The sequence below is a fragment of the Trachurus japonicus genome, chromosome 12 (assembly GCF_045865225.1).
Source record: "Trachurus japonicus isolate A0001 chromosome 12, Traja_1.0".
In the NCBI taxonomy this organism is placed as follows: domain Eukaryota; kingdom Metazoa; phylum Chordata; class Actinopteri; order Carangiformes; family Carangidae; genus Trachurus; species Trachurus japonicus.
This window is the reverse complement of record NC_140918.1, coordinates 5,466,700-5,485,615: the sequence shown is the minus strand read 5'-3', so window position 1 is coordinate 5,485,615 and position 18,916 is coordinate 5,466,700. Positions and strand designations below refer to the sequence as shown.

The 18,916-nt window shown below is 46.1% G+C and overlaps 1 protein-coding gene across 1 annotated transcript; it reads left to right on the top strand.

The window, feature by feature from the left end:
- The first annotated feature begins 556 nt into the window (after positions 1-556).
- On the top strand, positions 557-17,527 carry LOC146976935 (alpha-mannosidase 2-like). Its single transcript, XM_085792703.1, has 22 exons — positions 557-769; positions 1,472-1,616; positions 1,724-1,811; positions 1,904-1,987; positions 2,293-2,420; positions 2,495-2,668; positions 6,159-6,345; positions 6,474-6,651; positions 6,756-6,946; positions 7,043-7,237; positions 8,288-8,402; positions 8,501-8,568; positions 8,677-8,845; positions 9,069-9,305; positions 9,387-9,494; positions 9,613-9,727; positions 9,828-9,961; positions 10,049-10,190; positions 16,552-16,685; positions 16,841-17,035; positions 17,129-17,239; positions 17,328-17,527. The coding sequence occupies exons 1-22, from the start codon at positions 557-559 to the stop codon at positions 17,493-17,495; spliced, it is 3,279 nt and encodes a 1,092-aa protein (XP_085648829.1). The 3' UTR covers positions 17,496-17,527.
- The last annotated feature ends 1,389 nt before the right edge of the window (positions 17,528-18,916 follow it).

Below are 18,916 nucleotides of genomic sequence, written 5' to 3'. Positions count from 1 at the left end.
TGGGGTTTTTTTGCAGACCAAGGGGCCTTCAGTGTGATACACAGTCCAATTTATCACATGTTATCCAGATTTGGTAATCTTGAAAAGTTTGTGTCTGGATCAGACTGATCCAATCCAGTTTTGCTTTGAGCAACTGGGATAAAAGTAAAATGGATACATGGTAGTCTGATGTCTGATGTCACTGTCCATTTGCTTTTTTATTTTATTTTATTTTATTTTTTCTTTTTCTTTTTAATCTTGAGTTTTAAATGCATTTGAAATTTCAATAAAAAATATTGTAAAAAAAAAAAAAAAAATGGATACATGGTGATTCTGGGTGGCAAAATAAGGGATTTCAAAATCCAGATCATTTTGATCCAGATTAAACCTTTTCAGCAACTGGGACCTGCAGTCACATAGTGAGCTCATAAGTGAGATCAGTTGATTTGACAGAATAAAACCTTCTTTTGTTACCAAAATAAATGAAGTAAAAATAAAAATAATTATATATACTGTAATAATAATAATAAAAATATTCTTTAATACTAGATTTGATTTGTTGTCCATCATAGTCGTGATGAGGAGGAGTCGTGTCCTGTTGCTTCTGGTGAGCGGAGTTTTCCTTTTGGCCATGTACCTCAAGCTGGACTCTCTGGTCCACCGCAAAGCATCATGGGAACCCAGTGGAGGAGGATCCAATGTGAGCTCAGGCCCGGCCCACAACCAGGTTGACCCCTCCCGTGGTTGCCAGGTGACCAAAGAGATGGAAGACGGAGCTGACGGCGTTCAGGTTAGTTTTAAACTGAGTCGAGTTCCTGATGTTGTAACCAGTGACGTAATAGTAGTAATAATAATAATGACAATAACAATAATAATAGTAATAATAATAATAATAGAGTAAATGAAAGCAGCAGGTTGAAACTTGACCAACTCAGCAAACAGGAACTTGAGGAAGTGAAGGTTATTGATTGATTAATTATTGATTGATTACCTTGAAGAGACCCCGAGGAGTTTGCTTTTGGTTATAAAAGAGTCTCATGTGGATGAATCTGCGTTACCCACACTTGTTAATGGGTCCATTTTCGATAAATATATCTATTTTGATATTATTATTTAGTGGTTGACTCACCCAGCATTTTCTAGTTTCGGTTTCCCGGACGCTGCCCGGCGGGTCATGGGAATAACCAACGCCGCCGGATCGCTAGTTGGCATCGTTTTTGGTTGGAACTACGACGGTATCTGATCGTCTTCCAACCTCCGACTTTCATTCTTGATCAATAAAAACATTCTTGGCAAATGTTTTCGCTTTTGTCCGTCTTGCACCGGTTCAAGAATTTCAGCGTGTGCGCGGAGGCTCATGGGAAATGTAGTGTGAAAACACTTTGCTTTCTGAAACTCCTCGTTGTCCCTTTAAAGTTGGTGGGAGCTAGGTGACCTGAGGGTTATCAGCTGATTGACTGTTGTCTGTGTTTCCATGACGACACCGTATCAGCTGCTGGACGTTTATGACCTCCTGGCCTTTGACAACCCCGATGGCGGTGCCTGGAAACAGGGCTTCGAGATCCATTACCAAGGAAACGAGTGGGATGAGCAGCCGCTGGAAGTTTTCCTGGTCCCACATTCACACAACGACCCCGGTCAGACAACAACAACAACAACAACAATAACAGCAGCAACAACAATCAGTGGAGTGATACAGATGTGTGTGTGTATGTGTGTGTGTGTGTGTGTGTGTGTGTTGCAGGTTGGTTGAGAACTTTTGACGAGTACTATCGGGACGGGACGAGACCCATCCTCAACAACATGGTGGTCAAACTGAGCGAGGACAGCAGGTGATCAACCGTCATTAAAACATGTTTTGACTCTGTTTACCTGAGCTGCAGCAGCAGAACTAACCGTTGCCGTGGTGACTGCTCTTCATCAGGAGGAAGATGATCTGGGCAGAAATCAGTTTTTTTTCCAAATGGTGGAACGACATTGATGAGCAGAAGAGGGAGATGGTCAAACGGTGACGTCTCTTAATTTTCTACCTCTTAATTTTTGACCTCTTCGTTTTCTACCTCTTAATTTTTGACCACTTTATTTTCTACCTCTTCATTTTCTACCACTTCATTTTCTACCTCTTCATTTTCTCCCACTTTATTTTCTACATCTCTGTTTTTGACCACTTTATTTTCAACTTCTTCATTTTTGACCACTTCTTACTATCACACTTGTTTCCTCTTTTCCTCCATCATCCATCTGTATGTTTATATATTTATCAACACACACATATTTTTGTTGTTTATCAGTGTGTTTACTTCCTGTCTGCAGCCTGCTGGGGGCGGGGCAGCTGGAGCTGGTGACGGGCGGCTGGGTGATGGCGGACGAAGCGAACTCTCACTACTTCGCCCTGTTGGATCAGCTGATCGAGGGACACCAGTGGATCCAGAGACACCTGGGTTTGTGTTGTGTAGCTCCGCCTCCATCGCCTCAACGGGCTTCCGTAGTTTTACACCTTTCTCTTCTCTCTCAGGTGTGAAGCCAAGCAGCGGCTGGGCCATAGATCCTTTTGGCCTCTCCCCCTCTATGGCCTACCTGTTGAAGGGGGCGGGGCTTAGCAACATGGTCATCCAACGAGTTCACTACGCCGTCAAGAAACACTTTGCTCAGCAACAGACACTGGAGTTTCTATGGAGACAGAGCTGGGGTAAAAACAATTAACAAGTGAAGATGAAAGATGTTGCCTGATAATAATAACTACCTCTCGGGAAATTTTGAATGGGCCACGGGGCTACTGCCGATTTTGCCATCTCTGTCAACATGGGAATCAAACCCACGATCTTAAGGTCAAGACAGAGCTGATCAGACAGACACATGATCATCTTTCTATAAGCACTGATATGGAGGAGCTGTAATCACATTAGGTTAACTGTGTGTGTGTGTGTGTGTGTGTGTGTTTATCTTGTGTAATAGGGCCAGGACTCAATTAAAACAATTAATCTAATTAATTAGAGGCTTTGTAATTAATTAATCACAATTAATTGCATTTTAATCGCATATAAATATTTGACCTGAGAACAGTGAGAAGCATTTTTTTCACATGGATTTTAGTATACCATTGAATGACTGAATAGCTTAAAGCTGCCCTGTGGAGTTCTGCTCATTACGAGCCATCAGCCGTGTTTTTTTTCGAGTAGGCTACTGCAACAGTCAGCCTGCGCCGTTCGATGACGTTGAACCCCCCCTTCCCTCCCTCCCTCCCCGAACGGTGAGTGCAGGTAACCAGGCAACCAGGTGACTGGCGAAGTAGGAAGAGAAAAAAAAGTTGTGGTCATTCAGCTTTGGCATTTATTTAGGGGTGTGACCTTATACATGTGTAAACGTTTACACGGAATGAAACTGTAAACGTTTAGTAAAAAAAAAAAAAAAAAAAAATCCCTAAACGATATCTAGGCCTACACGCAATTTATTTTCATATTTTTATACATAGGCCTACATTTTGGGGGGGGGGGCTGGGTGAAAAGTAGTCCCGCACACTGTCTTAATTTAGAGAAAACTATGATTTAATAAAAATGATGCTGTGACGCGCTTCCCTCCTCCAAAATGTGTGTAAGTGCGTTTTTTCTTTCCTTTTTTCTTGTCTTTTTTTTTTTTTTTTGCGAGCGAGTGTGATGGCGCCGCCACGCCGGGTCAAACATTGCTTTTCTGGTTGCCAAAAAATATTCTAAGCAAATATAGCCTCCCTAAACACAAACAAATAACCTTAAACGGATTGAAAGAGGTGTCTCGGGACATTAAAGACGGCCGAGGACCGACGAGACGCCTCTGTATTGCTCCTGCCCGGTCTGTCCTCCTCTCATCCGCACTTCAGCACCTGTCCTGGGCTGCACAGTGTCGGCTCGGCTCGGTCCTCGTTTTAAATGACTTTACTCCTTTTAAAAGTAGTGTAAACAATTTACTGTTCTGATCACTCATACGCGTGTATAGTTAGGCTATACGTTGCATTATTATTAGTTATAGCTACTTCAAAAGTAAAGGACGGCGGAGCGAGCCAAGCTGTAGCCCAGGACAGGTGCTGAAGTGTGGGAGAGGAGGGAGTTACTGGGCTCCGCGGGGCTCTTGCAACTAGCGGCGGATCAGAGAGGGTGGAGGACCGACATGACAGGGGGTCTTGGTCTCCTGGTACCTGTGCGGTCCAGGACCGCGGAAGTCAGCGAGAGGGGGGGGGTACGGTGGTCGACTCTGAACGCGCTCACCGGGCGGATCTCCAGTTACGGTGCGGTGCGTGTCGGGGGGGGAGGGGGGCGGGACGAATCCGCCGTCGGGTCTCCTCCGCTCCGGTGGCTGCAGTGTCAGTGCTTCCACCGGCTGCATATCAGACTAGACAAAAATAAGATAACATGTTCTTCTTCTCTTCTGTTTACCAGCGCTCTAAACCCTACGTCAAATCCGAACGTGTTGCGTTGCATGCGTAATTCCCTGTGCGACAGCGCGGGAAGGAGCTGTGAACTTCTGTGCTGTGTTGTCACTGTATACTGCACCTATAATAAGTGAGTGATTCTATCGCGACCTGTACCTGAATGCAGGTGTGTTTGATATGTGACCTATGACTAATTGAAAGGTCACTACCTTGAGCAGGTCTCTTCACATTTTATTAACATAAAGGTGTGATAACTTGTCCGCCAACTGCACTCTACATGTTGCCTTTTTGCTGGCGGGACTCTCCAGTACAACATATCAACAATATTTCATTTTCATTCATTTGTTTATTTGTAATGGTACTCTGCATATTCATGAACATACAAAATGTAAATATGCCAGATTTAGCTCTAAAGCTAATTTCCATCCGCAGTCCCTCGGTTCACAGTAGGAGTGGTGGTGCAATATTAAAATGCATTTAATCGACAATAAGTGTCGTATGAGAGAGTGAGATTCGGTTGAAATGTAGCTTGAAAGCTCAGATTCAAAATGTAAACATCCTAATTGTCATCACCTGTGAGTGTGTGGTTGTGTTTCACAGAGACTTCTTGTGTGAAGGTCAGGAGTTGATCAACTGCAGATACAGTATATCTCAGGAATCTCTAATTAATACGATGGGCTCCTGCTGAGCCACCGTTTTGTCAGAATAAACCCAAATGTGAGACCAGCGCCGAGGTAGAAAATCACCCTCTTTCTCTGCGTTTCTGTCTGTTCCAGCTTTGGATGCGTCTGTTGTCGGGACGACGCCCTCAAGTTGCCATTGCAACCTCTGAAGCCTCTTGAGACCAATTCATTAATCAGGGACTCCTCTGTTATTTCTGCAGTTAATCTACTGCTGACCCCTACCTCCCATACATTTATATGAAGTCTCTGTGAAACCCAACCACACAAACCAACACAAGTTGACAGCTCTTTAACTCATTGAGTGCTGCGCTGTTTTTCCAAAGCTTTAATCCTGGTGCCAGCAATTTAGACTATTGTTGACGATTTTTGTAGAGCCATAGGGTATTCTATGGACACATACTATGGCTCGTTTGAAAGGTGAAACCTTGATATCTCAGGAATCTCTAATGGTTAACATCTAACAAATGACGTCAGGATTGAAGAACGTGTTCGCTAACTCGTGGTACCAAGCCATGGCAGTAGATTTAAAGATAGAATAGTCATAGAGGGTTGCATGCGCCACTGATTTGACGTCACTTGCGTCACTGGTTTTTCATCTATTTCAGTTCTGTTCATCATAGAAGGTGTGTTAGAGTGTCTATTTTCGTAATGTAAACGTAAAATTACGTTTTTTGGCACTCAATGAGTTAATGTCAGTGTTCAGAGAAAGATGATCATGTGTCTGTCTGATTAGCTCCATAACCCGCAATCTTTTGTTTATGATGGTTAAGACTACACAAACATGCACATTGTAACATCGTATATGTTACATGACGTCATCCACCGCTCCATGGATTGATTTTTCGCCGGCTTCGTTGTGAACAAATGCACATGGCCAGGCGGAGGGTTAGCAAAACAGCAGAAAAGCGACCGGACTTGCATAGTTCCTCTTTAAAGAAGTGGGTTTGATTCCCATGTTGATAGAGATCACATCGCTGTGGCACCAACAAAAATAATCATTTTGTTAAGTTATAATAAGTTTATTTCCACATGTTTCTGTCATAAACAGTGACGAGTTCTGTTCTTTCTCTAACCCCGCCCACTTCCTGTGTCAGACTCCTCCCCCCACAGTGACATCACATGTCACATGATGCCTTTCTGCAGCTATGACATATCACACTCGTGTGGTCCAAACCCAAAGGTCTGTTGTCAGTTTGACTTCCACCTCCTGCCGGGGGGTCGGGGCACCTGTTCATGGGGGATACAGCCGCAGCCAATCACAGAGCAGAATGTCCAGGAGCGGTAGGCAGGAGGCGGGGCCAGCCATAACAATAATTACATGATTAATTAACAGTTGGTCAATTAGAGTGGAGACTTTTATTGTGTCAGAGCTCCACTCAGGTGTGTGATACTGCTCTGTGTCGCCTCAGCGCTCTCCTCCTGTTGGACCAGTACCGTCAGAAGTCCCGTCTCTTCCGTTCTCCGGTTCTCCTCATTCCCCTTGGTGACGACTTCCGGTTCGGGGAGTCTGGTGAGTGGGACGCTCAGTTCTCAAACTACCAGAAACTCTTCGACTACTTCAACCAGCACCCGGAGCTCCACGTCAAGGTGAGCACTCGGGAGGGGGTGGGGCTAAACACCATCATAAACACACGTGTTGACCCTACGAACTCTGACCCCCATCCTGCTTCCTTGTCTGCTTCCTGTTTCAGGCTCGTTTCGGGACTCTGTCTGATTACTTCCAGGCTCTGCACCGCCGATTGGACGCTATGGCGACCACTCTTCCCACGCTACGTGGTGACTTCTTCACTTATGCAGACCGTGACGACCACTACTGGAGCGGCTACTTCACGTCCAGACCTTTCTACAAACGTCTGGACCGAAGGCTGGAGGCGACGCTCAGGTAGCTCCACTCACTGCTCATGTTTCCTCCGGTTTATTATCTTCATTTTAATTTTTAAGTTGGTTTTAAATGTGTCGTCGTCTTTAAACTCGACAGAGCGACAGAAATCCTCTTCAGCCTGACGCTGGCTGAAATGCGTCGTTTCCATGGTAATGGTCTGGACCCAGGTTTCCCTGCGCGACAACACTTCCAGTTCCTGACGGAGGGGAGGCGGAGCCTGGCGCTGTTCCAGCATCATGATGCTATCACTGGCACCGCCCGCGACCCTGTGGTGGTCGACTACGGCAACAGGTGGCTACTTCCTGTCAGCAGGCTCCATGCCCATCTCTTCTGTCTTGGAGACGTTTATTTCCAAGAAGGGTGTTTCGCACCAGTCTGTGAATTCAGACACTGCCATTCATACTACACTCTAAGAAATGTTGGGTTATTTTTTCAACCCAACAGCTGAGTTGAGACTGTTGGTTAGTTTAATTGGGTTGTTTTCATCATGTTGGGTAATCTAAGAACCCAATTTGCTGGGTTATTGTCATTGGCAGTTGAGTTATTAGCTGTTGGGTTGTAATTTCCATTATACTGTGTTGGGTCATTTCGGACTACCCAACATGTTGGGTTGACGTTCGGTGGGAGGAGTTTCCCAGCATGCTTTGGGACAGTGTGTTTGTGATTCTAAGTTTAGGTTATTTCTGTTACATATCGCCACAGATGTTACAGCTACACAATCTTTAGTGATATTGTTCTACACACTAATTTACTAATTCAATGTTCTACTCAGTTTACAATTACTGTTGTAAATAAGCACTTTGACACCATAAGTGAAGTTATGTTTTTGGTTAGTGGTCTCCCTTCCTTTGGGTGCAGTTTGTCTAGTGGTCTGAGGATAATAAACAGCATTCTCCCTGTAGTTAAGTGGTGTATGAGCTGCTACAAGATCTAAAGTTAGTCTCTGTTTGAGCTTATGTTAAACAGAACCCTAGCCTGCCACAATATAGTTGTTAAGTGCAAGTTTGTGACACACTGTTGAGTACTAGCTTCAGTTAGCAACCCAACTTGATTGGTTTAAAAGAACCCAGCAGTGTAGTCAATGTGAACCCTTAATTGGGTTATATGAACAACCCAACTGGGTTGCATAAACAACCCAACTGTTGGTTTAAGGAAACCAACCCAACTTGTTGGGTCAAAATAACCTAGCATGTGTTCTGTCCAATAGTTAACCAGTGTTGGGTTAAAAAATAACCCATATTGGGTTGTTTTTAACCCAACATTTTTAAGTGTGTAGTTTGCTGACAGAGTCATCAATAGTTTGTCTGTCTTAAGAAAATTAAACAAAGAATCTTTTTTCAGGTTGTTTCGCTCCATCCTGAACCTGCGAAAGGTGTTGCAGAGTTCTGCCCAATGGCTGCTCCTATTGGACAAGAGCCTGTACCACCATGACCAATCAAAACCCTTCCTGCTAATGGTGACCTCTGACCTCTGACCCTAGTTTTAGGCTTGTTTGTTTGTAGAGATAACTGAGTGACTTCACAGTAACACGTTGTTATTGGTCATTTTCTTCAGGATGATGTCATCTCAGCTCACGATGCGCTGCCTAAGAAGACGCCACTCACGCTCAGTGAGGAGCCCAGGTAAGGGGCGGGGCTTAGAGGGGGAAGAGAAAACGTTAAATTCTCACCAGAGTTCTTGATTAATCACTGATCACTGATCACTGATCTGATTATTGATGTGTGTGACAGGTTGTTGATCGTCTTCAACCCGACTGAGCAGCTCCAAACATCCGTCATCAGCGTCATCGTTGACTCTCCAGACGCTCAAGTTGTTGATGCAGAAACCGGTCGACCAATGGTGGCGCAGATCTCTGCAGTGTGGGCGGAGCCAAGCCACGCTTCAACGGAGTCGTTCCAGGTGAGAGAGGATTATCACCTGAGTGTTTACACATGGGGCAGCCATCTTTGAAAGTCAACTCTGGGGTTGTGAGGATCTTCCGACTTTCCAAGTAGGAAATCCGACCTCGGGGAGCTTTCTAGTTGAAACTTCCGACACTGAACTCAGAAATTCTGACTTCCGAGTACAAATCGAACGTACTGTTAGTCACACCTGAGTCCTTCATTTCACCTTCTCTCTGTAGCTCTCCTTCGTGGCTTCACTTCCTCCTCTGTCACTCCTCGTCTATCATGTGACCAAAGCCCCATCTGGCTCCGCCCACCGGGCGACGTACACCTTCCATCGTCGTGGGGACCCACCAACCGTCCACTCAGAACACTTCCAGGTGTCGCATCCACAAGGATCTGATGTCGACGCCCCCTTGACGCTTAGCAACAAACATTTCCAAATATGGAGTTCCCCTGAGACAGGCCTGCTGCAGGTCAGACTTTCAAATTAAAAGTCTGTTCTGAAAATATAACAACTCAGGTCCTAACGATGTTTGTTTTATTTTGAAATTCAGAAGATCCGTCTGCGGTCCGGTCTGGTCCGTCAGGTTCAGGTCCAGTTTCTCTGGTACGGGGCCAGGGGAAGGAGTGGAGCCTACCTGTTCCTGCCAGGGGAGGCCCAGGTGAGACCAGAACCAGAACCAGACGAAGTCCATCTGAACGAGATCAGTCTGAGCAGGACGACGAGTCTCTCTCTCTCTCTTTCCCCTGATTCATTGTGAATGTCTCTCGCCCCTGCAGGTCTACTCGACCTCAGATCCGCCCCTGGTTCGGGTCTCCACAGGTCCCATCTTCTCTGACATCACTTCCTGTTTCAAACACGTCACGCACACGCTCCGCGTCTACCACCTGGATGGTAATGGGACTTTATTTAACCCTTTATTAACCACTGACCCCACAGCGATTAAGATTAAAATAATGACATTAAGTAAACCTCCTGCCTCTCTCTGCCCCAGGGCATGCTGGGAAGTCCCTGGAGATTTCCAACATGGTGGACATCAGGTCAGAGGTCAACCATGAGCTCGTCATGCAGCTTGTCACCGACGTCGCCAACGGAAACCGTTTCTACACCGACCTCAACGGTTTTCAGGTTTCTGCAGTTTATTCATGGCCAATCAGATTCCTTTGTTCTGTGTGTGTGTGTTGGTGTGTATTGATTATTGATTATTGGTTACAGATGCAGCAGCGGCGAACCCTGGAGAAGCTCCCGCTGCAGGCCAACTTTTACCCAATGACGTCAGCGGCGTTCCTTCAGGACGCGACGTCGCGTGTGTCGCTGCTGTCGGCTCAGAGTCAGGGTGTTGGCGCTCTCAGAACAGGTGACCAATAAGGATCAATCACTTTCATGTCTCTGAGCTTAAGACCAATTTCAAATTTTAATGAACAGTGTCGATTCAAAAACCCTCAAGTGTTTGTTGGTTTATTCCCACTGTGTCTTTATGAGCTCAGGTCAGTTAGTGACATAGATATATACACGTAGATGCCGCATTCGGGCTTGTCAGGAATGTCATCACGGCCGCCATCTTGAGGAGTAGTTCCTCCTGACAAGCATTCAACAGTCAGATCGGTCAGACCGGGTTTGACAGCTGTGAATCGGACGGATGTTCCCATGAAAGAAACGCCAAAACGAAGAGACATGGAATAACTTTCCTCAAGTAATAAGTTGTTTTATATTATATAACTGTTATGAACTTGTTGAATTTGATGTAGGTAAGTTATCTGACATAAATGAAACTAACGTAACGTATCAGAGGGTGGGATATGTGTTACATTTAGTCAGGGGTGAAAGTAAGCCGGTACGGTCCGGTACTGCGTACCACTAAAAGATTCAGAGGTGGTACGCAGTACCAGGAAGATCATGAGAGAGATAAAAATAAATAAATAAAATAAAAAGTAAAAAATTTTATAAATCTAATTTCACATGAATTCCCTGTGGTTTGAAATGATTTCTGTGAAATTGTCTCGGTTATTATTATAACACATAGTGTTACGAGATCCTGACCTGATCAAAGACAGAGACATGATCTACTTTCTGTGCGCAGCAGCGCTGTGCCCTGGGACGGCAGCACGTCAGCAGCAGCTGCAGCTGCGCACCGCGGAACGCGCGCCGCTCGCTCACTGCTGCTGATTGAAGACTGAACCTTTTTTTCCGGTACCGTGAAACTTTGCCCTCAGCGCGTCGTGGCGAGTCCTGTCGGGACCGACGCGGACGTGACACGCGGGCCAGAGCACGCGCTGGGTCTCGGTGCGGCTACAGTCGAGCTCGCGGTCTGTTTATGTGAACGCGGCTCCAGCTGCTCGGTGTCGCCACAGCGGTGGTGCGTTTAGACCATAGTAGGCTACATCCATGATGGTTTGAAGCAGAGAAAAAACAAACGTGTGTCAAAACAAAACGGAGCTGAAAAATGAAACAATAAGTCAGTTTTGCACCAGTCTGTGGAAACAGCCTAAAGTGAATGAATGACAGCAACAGTTGTATCATTGAACTACTGCAGATAAAAGTAATGACTACATGACTTTCCGTTTGTGTTGGGGCATATTTACCACTTTAACTCTGTTTTTACTTCATTGTTAAACCACAGTAAGCTAGAGCTTAAATACAAGTTTGATGAGAAACTGTTATTTATTTATTAAATCAAGTAGCCAATTTAGCACATGTTTTTTTCTTCTAATTAAATCGTGGTATTGTATAAGTATCGAGAATCGTGGAAATTTACTAGTATTGGTATCAATGGCGAGACCGCAGGCTGTTTGCAGGCTATGATATGTTCTTTTTTTTAATAATGGGGATCAATAGGCTACCTGACATTGTCCTGGGCCAGTGGCTAGAATGGTGGGGCCAGCGATCTTCAAAATTTCCTTCATTGTCTACCCCTGACCCAGCCTTCGAAACGTGTGCCACGTTTAACGTTTGTTGCAAAATGTCCCAATTAAAATCAGTAATAATAACAATAATGCAGAGAAAAATAACTTTTGGTAATAGTACCGGCAAGAATTTAAAACTACTTTCACCCCTGCATTTAGTGCATATATCGGTAGTTAATATATTAATAGTTTGTTATTTTGTTGCTTGTATGTGTAGACTATAGGCTTATCAGCTGTTTCCCCCGGCTGTGGTAGTTGTGAGTTTGTGGTTGTCATGGTGGTGAGGCCTGCGAGTAAGTGTAAACACAGAAGTCCGTCTACGTTTCTCCGTTCCTGTTTGCCTGTTTTCTGAGCATCAAGACTCATACCACCACAACGAACCCTCAATTTATGTCAGAACAAGAAAACAAAAGATGTTTTTATTAGTAGGCTAAGACATCAGTAAGATGATGAAAGTGACATCTGGCAATCAGCCACTGTAGGCTACCTATATAATTGTGCTAGGCCATATGGGTGTATTCACACCTGCAGTGTTAGTGCGCACTAAATTTAGATTGCACTAAATTTGGTCCAGTTTGGGTCAGTGTGAAAGCACATCGCACTATAATGCGCACCAAAACTAGTGCGGCCTGGTGCGCACTAGTTGATGTGTGAAAGCAACCGCACTCTGGTGCGACCCAACTGCCAGGCGAACTCAACAAGTTTGAGCTAAAAGGGCCCCCGTAGTCGTTGACAACGGGTTAACGCAGCGGGGAGACGGCCCGGTGCTCCGGTCCTACGCAGCTCTGTCCCCACAAACGAAGCAGCAGCAGTGGGCAGCCGGTCGGTGCGTGTCTGCTGAGTCTGCTCAGACACTGGACAGGTTGGCGGGTCCGTCCCCTGGGTCCGCGGAGCAGCTGGTTACCGAGCAGCAGAGGTCCGCACGTGTTTAACGTTTAACTGGGAACTAACGGACCGAGCTGGGTGAACGCAACCGGAAACCAGCCGGAAGTACCAAACAGAGTTATACATGCAAACAATATAGAAATAAATGACCAGAGCTACTAACAACCGGCTCTACTTGAGTCTCCATCATGAAAGTTTTATCAATCAGCGCTTCCAGATTTCAACCGGTAGTCATGGAGACATGACGCTCTCCAAGTTTGGTCCCGAGTGACAAAAAGCAGGTGTGAAAGCAACCGCACTAACTGAAAAATGAAACAATGTATCATTTTAACATTTGGTGTGCACCAGGGTGCGCACTCAAAAGGTGTGAATACACCCTTAAATCAGTTTCATGGCACTTACAATAACCCTAACTGCTAACATAAGTTATGTACCTGAATTGTAGTATTTATATTAAAACAAACGGCTTGAAAATCGGTTGAAAATTCAGTGATAGACCTCTGCCTCTGTAGACTACAGTAAGTAAAAGTTAGACACCTCCTTCTCAAGATGGTGGCGGCGGCGAAGTTCCGTTCCAATGGGCAGCAGCGTCAGAGGCGGCATCTACGTGTATATATTTATAAGGCTGTCCCAATTCGTCCAAATTCGAAGGCTCCTCCAAATGCAGCCTACAAATGCGTCCTCCTTTCCCCTGCATTCGGAGGGGCCTTCGCGGCCTCTCGTATCCCAAGATGCTTTGCGCTCCGTTGTTGTTATTAGCAACCTAGCCCGCTAGCTATCGAACAGTGTTGCCAACTTGGCGACTTTCCAACCCCTCTTGGTGACTTTTTTTGTCAAAAGCGACTAGCGACAAATCTAGCGACTTTTTCCCGTGATATTACAAACGTTTCTGGACCTGAAATCACGTTATCACAGCTGTTTTCAACGAGCAGCGGCGCTGCCGCGGGCACTCACAGGTATTCAGCCTACACACAGTAGTGTCACGGAGCTGCCTCCGCTGCATTCAGAGACGCACTGCTCCACGCCACAGACATAAAGAGCGCCGCTGGCTGCTGCCGCCGACAACCGGCAACCCCCCCCCCCCCCCCCCCCCCCGCTGAGATAATGACGTCATTTAGCGACTTTTAGCGACTTTTACAACAGCCAATAGCGACTTTGCTTACTGAGGAGTTGGCAACACTGCTATCGAACGGTAGCAGCTCTGTGCTGTAGCAGAGATGGCTCTGGCTGTAGCCACGGTAACCTGACTCTGCGGCCGGCTTGGAGGCGCGGTCGCCCGCTGAGCCGGGCTCTGCTGGCCGGTGAGGAGCGGAGGCAAAGCATCTGAGTGTGACAACTTTTAATAAGAAAGCTATGAAAACACATTACTTGTGCTCTTTATTCTCTATTCACTTAATAGCCTACCCCCCTGGCTGCTGTTCAATGGTTTGTTTATTAGTATATTAACTCATTGAGTGCCAACCACGTAATTTCTCGTTTTTCGTTCCCATGCGTTGAGTGCCAAAAACGAGATTTCTCGTTTTTTGCTTTTTTAAAAAAAAATTATGAAACTAGACACTTTAACACACCTTATGTGTAAATTTGGGGACTCTACGACGAGTAGAACTGAAATAGATGACGATCAAAAACTCATGACAGCTCACGATCTGGAAGTTTTTATCATAACTCAGCTTTTGCAAACGGAGTTCTGCATGTGGATGCAGCAGCTGCTCCGCTCTCACCCGCGAGGCTCCAGCAGCTCGGAGCCGAACAGGAAGCTCTCAGCCGACAGTCCCGCCTGGTCTTCATCTGGAGCAACACCGTGTCCTCCCCAAGGTCCTCCCGCAGTAAAATGTGATGATCCCTCGGTCAAAGCAGACCGGCACCGACCCGTACCACAGACGGACCGCGACCACCGGTGGGACCGGTGTTCCCGAGCCGCTGTGGCCGACAGACCCTCACGTTCCGCGGCGAGAGGCTGTGACACGGCACGGTGCGTCTGTGTTATTGTTGTTTAGTGGCGCCCCCCCCCCCCGCCCCCGATGGTGGTTTTGTGAATAGAACAACAATTGTTATATATATTTATCTTACACGAGCCCTTTGATCCAGAAATGCAAGTGTCAGAAGAGCGACAGACACAAACAGAGCACCTTTCATAAAAGACGCTCTATCTAATTTTCTAGAAAAAAAGGGGGGATTTTGGTGAAACCCAGCCATGTTTAGCTTGAGTTTTCTCAGGAACGGAGGCACGTAGAAACAAACGGTTTGTGGCCATTTGAAGCAGAAAGTTTCACCTTTCAAATGAGCCACAGTATGTGTTGGTTGCACTAATATAGAATACACTGTGGCTCGACAAAAATCGTCAAAAATGGTCTAAATTGCCGGTACACTTGACTAAAACTTTGAAAAGGAGCGTGGCACTCAATGAGTTAATGATAACTGCCCTTGTATAGACCATTTCTATGCTTGATGACGTATGTTGTGGGCGGGGCTTCACTGGTGGCAGAACGTGACAGCTGATCTGGTGTCAACAGTGGAAAGCCGGCATCAAGAGCGATCAAATCAGAGGAAGATGGATCATACAGAGGCCTTCTCTGATTATTTTAATGTTTTGTCAACAGAAAACAGGTTGTCATAACTGAGTAGGCTAAGTTAACGATTAGCAACGGAGTGTGTTGTGTGTTACGGACCGACGTAGGCTACTGCCTAGGGACACAAAACGCTGCGTGGGCGATCATCAACAAGTCCATCAACTACGGTATGACAGCAAACTGTAGCCTACTTGTATGGCTGTATATTACAGTTTATTTAACGGATCCATGTCTGTTATTTCTGTATTAGTCAGACCGTTGTTAGGCTATATATCACAGACCGTTGCTAGGGACACCACTCATGACCCGATGTGTGTAAAAATGAATGAATGAATGTCAAAATAAATGAATAAGAGGGTGAACGTGTACACGTGTTAACGTTTACACTGAATTAAACAGTAAATGTTTAATAAAAATCCCTAAACGATGCACGCAATATCTACATATATTTTATACACTGACTGATAAGAGTATTTTTTCCGTCGTCTTATATTCGGGGTCTAGATATTGTAGCTTACATGTGCAAATCAGCGGGTGACCCCAAACAACGTCTGCCCAAGCAAGTCAGAGCTTTTATTTCTCTCACACTCACACACCAGTGACCTAGAGATGCAGCCGCATCTGAGGGGACGCGCGTGTGTTGCTGCTTGTCCACTACACAGTTACAGCTCGGCTCTACTCGACTCGGTTTAGGTCCTAGTTTAAATCACAGCTGAGTTCTTTATAGTTCCTCCTCAGTAGTCGTTGTATCACCCCAATTTCCACCGGGTCCGTCAGCGTGGCGGTCACCGCTGATCACTCCTCCAATCAGCATTTCATCGGTCTCGCCGCGGCACGACTCTCTTTTTTCTCTCCTTTCGTCAGCTCCAAACTCACTGTTCTGCACCGCGATTACGAAAATTAAATAAAATTCACCCTCTAATGTGGGCTCATCATCACAGCTTAGGGTCGTGCTGCAGCCAAGCAGCTGCGCTGCTTTTTAAAGTTGAGCTGTATGTCAGGACCTATGGTCAGGACGTGTATTTGTTGCTTACTTCCGGTATTTTTCTGCCACCAGTACGTCACTGTGACGTCGACGCCGAAGTGGTCTATTGATTCTACTTGATGTTTAACGTTCGGCTGTTGTTTACGTTCGGATCAGGAAATGCTCCGAAGGCTAGACCGTCCCATTTACCGACCGTTGATGCGGCCGTCGGAGGAGCCTCCGAAGCCGTTGCCTCCGGAGACCGCGTAGGCTGGGTCCTCCGAAGGCTGCAGCCCCTGAATTGGGACACAGCTTATGAGTTAGTGAACAGACACAGGAAGCTACGGGAGCAGAGACGTGACCTCTGTCCTCTGACCTCTGACCTCTGACCTACAGGTGAGCTGCAGGTGGTTCTGGACCGGCGGCTGCAGCAGGACGATTACCGCGGCCTCGGTCAGGGCGTCACCGACAACAAGCTCACAGCGAGTCTCTACCACCTGCTGCTGGAGGACAGGAGGGGCGGGGCTCAGGTGAGGGGGCGGGGCCTTGTGTAGAGGGGGGCGGGGCCCGGTGTATAGGGGGCGGGGCCAATGTGTGATGGGTGGGTGGCGTCTAAAACCAGGACGAAGAACTCTGAGGAACCTTCTCTGCTTCATTTTGCTTTTCTTTCTGTTTTCTCTAACAGGAAGTGGGCGGGGCCACGGTCGACCATCTGTCACTGCTTGCTCACCTGACCTCGCTCTCCCTCAACCACCCGCCATTCACTATGGTTGCCCCTGGCGACACGCAGCTGCCGAAGCTCCTCCCCTTCCAGCCACTGAGCTCATCGTTGCCGTGCGACGTTCACCTGCTGAACTTGAGGACGCTGGAAGACGCACAGGTGAGGACATGAACTGCATTCTGGGACGTTTCGTGAACCTAAAATCTGAACATTCAAATGAATAAATCTTTATTTGTGTTTGTGGGGAAACAGGAAGCAGGAAGTCCGTCGCAGGAAGTGGGTCTGCTGCTCCACAGGAAGGGCTTTGATTGTAGCTCCGCCCCTGAGCCGCTCCCTCTTTGCACCTGGAGCGCACAGGAGGAGGTACACACACACACACACACACACACACACACAAAGACACACAAACTTCCTGTTGATTGTGACGTCTCTTCCTGTTTCCTGTGTCCAGGTGAATCTCGACCACCTGTTCTCTCCTCTTCACTTCGCTTCCGTCCGTCAGTCCGGCCTCACGCTGCTGCACCAGGACGACGAGCCGGAGTCCGCCCGGCAACAGCAGCCGCACGTCACTCGGCTGCGGCCAATGGAAATCAGCGCTTTTCGTGTGGAGCTGAAATGAAGGAATCAACTCAACCATTCAAAGGGAGGAAAATCATGGGGCGGTGTGTGGTGCGGCCGCCCCTTGTGGAGGCTGCGGTCCTCGGCGCAGGCATCCCTGGTTCGAGTCCCGCGTCGGGCAGACCTTTCCTGCATGTCATTCCCCTCCTCTCTGCCTCCCCCTTTCCTGTCTATCTCACTGTGTGCTGTCAAAAAAAGGCAAAAATGCCAAAAAATATACTTAAAAAAAAAAAGGGAGGAAAATCATGACTGTGACTATGTGGGCGGGGCTTCCTGTTCCTGCTGCGAAGCCCCGCCCACATAGATGACACCATAACCCTGCAGGATGTCGTGTTGTTAGCTCAGTGTCGGGTGAATGTTTTTAAATGAATGTGTTTCCGTGGTGACTTTCACAGCTGCTGGGAATCTGCTACTGCTGTGTCATTTTTCTACCTGAGTGTGGGATTGTGGGTAAATGTTGTTTAGTTTTATTGATCTTTTGTGACTGTAATTTATTTACTGCAAAATTGACTTGATTTTTAAATTATTTTTCTATATTTGCTGTGAGGGGAGAGTTGAAGGGAATTCTGGGAAATTGGTTATTTTTCTAATTCATAAATTTTCTATATTTTCTGTCTGAAAATTTAAAACAAAGTGCTGGAAAAAAAAGTTCCCATGAGTTTGTGTTTTTTACTCAACATGAAGTTGCATTTCCTCTCCTCCCAAGAGTGCGTCAGTCTCCATGTTAAAATGACATCAGGTACAGAAACCGCTTTGATCTCTACTGATCATTTCCTGTTAATACAACTCACCTGTATACATTTTATCAACAAGTAAAGGTGTGGAGGACTGAGGAGGGCGGGGCCTCTTTGACTGACAGTTGGGAGAGTGAATGCTGCCACAAACCAGCTCCACATAGGCCCCTCCTCTTTGACCATATTTGGGTCATCAATGTTCTCTGACTGTGGAATCACTGTGTTAATCACTGATCAACAAAGAAGAAGAATGGTGTTAACTCATTTTTATGGTGTTAACTTTGAAAGCACTAGTTTAAACTGATTGATTGATTGATTGATTGATTGATTGATTGATTGATTGATTGATTGATTGATTGATTGATTGATTGATTGATTGATTGATTGGTTGGTTGGTTGACATGTGACACTAGGTTTTATAAGAGCAGTGCGATCAGAGACGTCTGTTCTGTAGTTAGAGACTTAAGACTAAACATGAACCATACAACTCATATGGTTGTTTTATTGTCTGTAAATCAGGTGTGGAGCTCCCATAAACCTAACATACTGATGTTTACCATGTGAAACATTTTAGTTTAGTGTGTTGGCATGCCAACATTAGCTAGGTGGATAACATTATATATCATATACAATGTTACCATGTGTATATTTGTGTAGTCTTATCTGTCATAAATAAGAGATTACGGGT

Excerpts from the sequence above, each read along its gene's own strand:
- LOC146976935 (XM_085792703.1), top strand. The coding sequence starts at position 557 with ATGAGGAGGAGTCGTGTCCTGTTGCTTCTGGTGAGCGGAGTTTTCCTT. Across the intron at positions 8,403-8,500 it reads CAAAACCCTTCCTGCTAATG|GATGATGTCATCTCAGCTCA; the intron begins GTGACCTCTGAC and ends CATTTTCTTCAG. Across the intron at positions 17,036-17,128 it reads GGACGCTGGAAGACGCACAG|GAAGCAGGAAGTCCGTCGCA; the intron begins GTGAGGACATGA and ends GTGGGGAAACAG.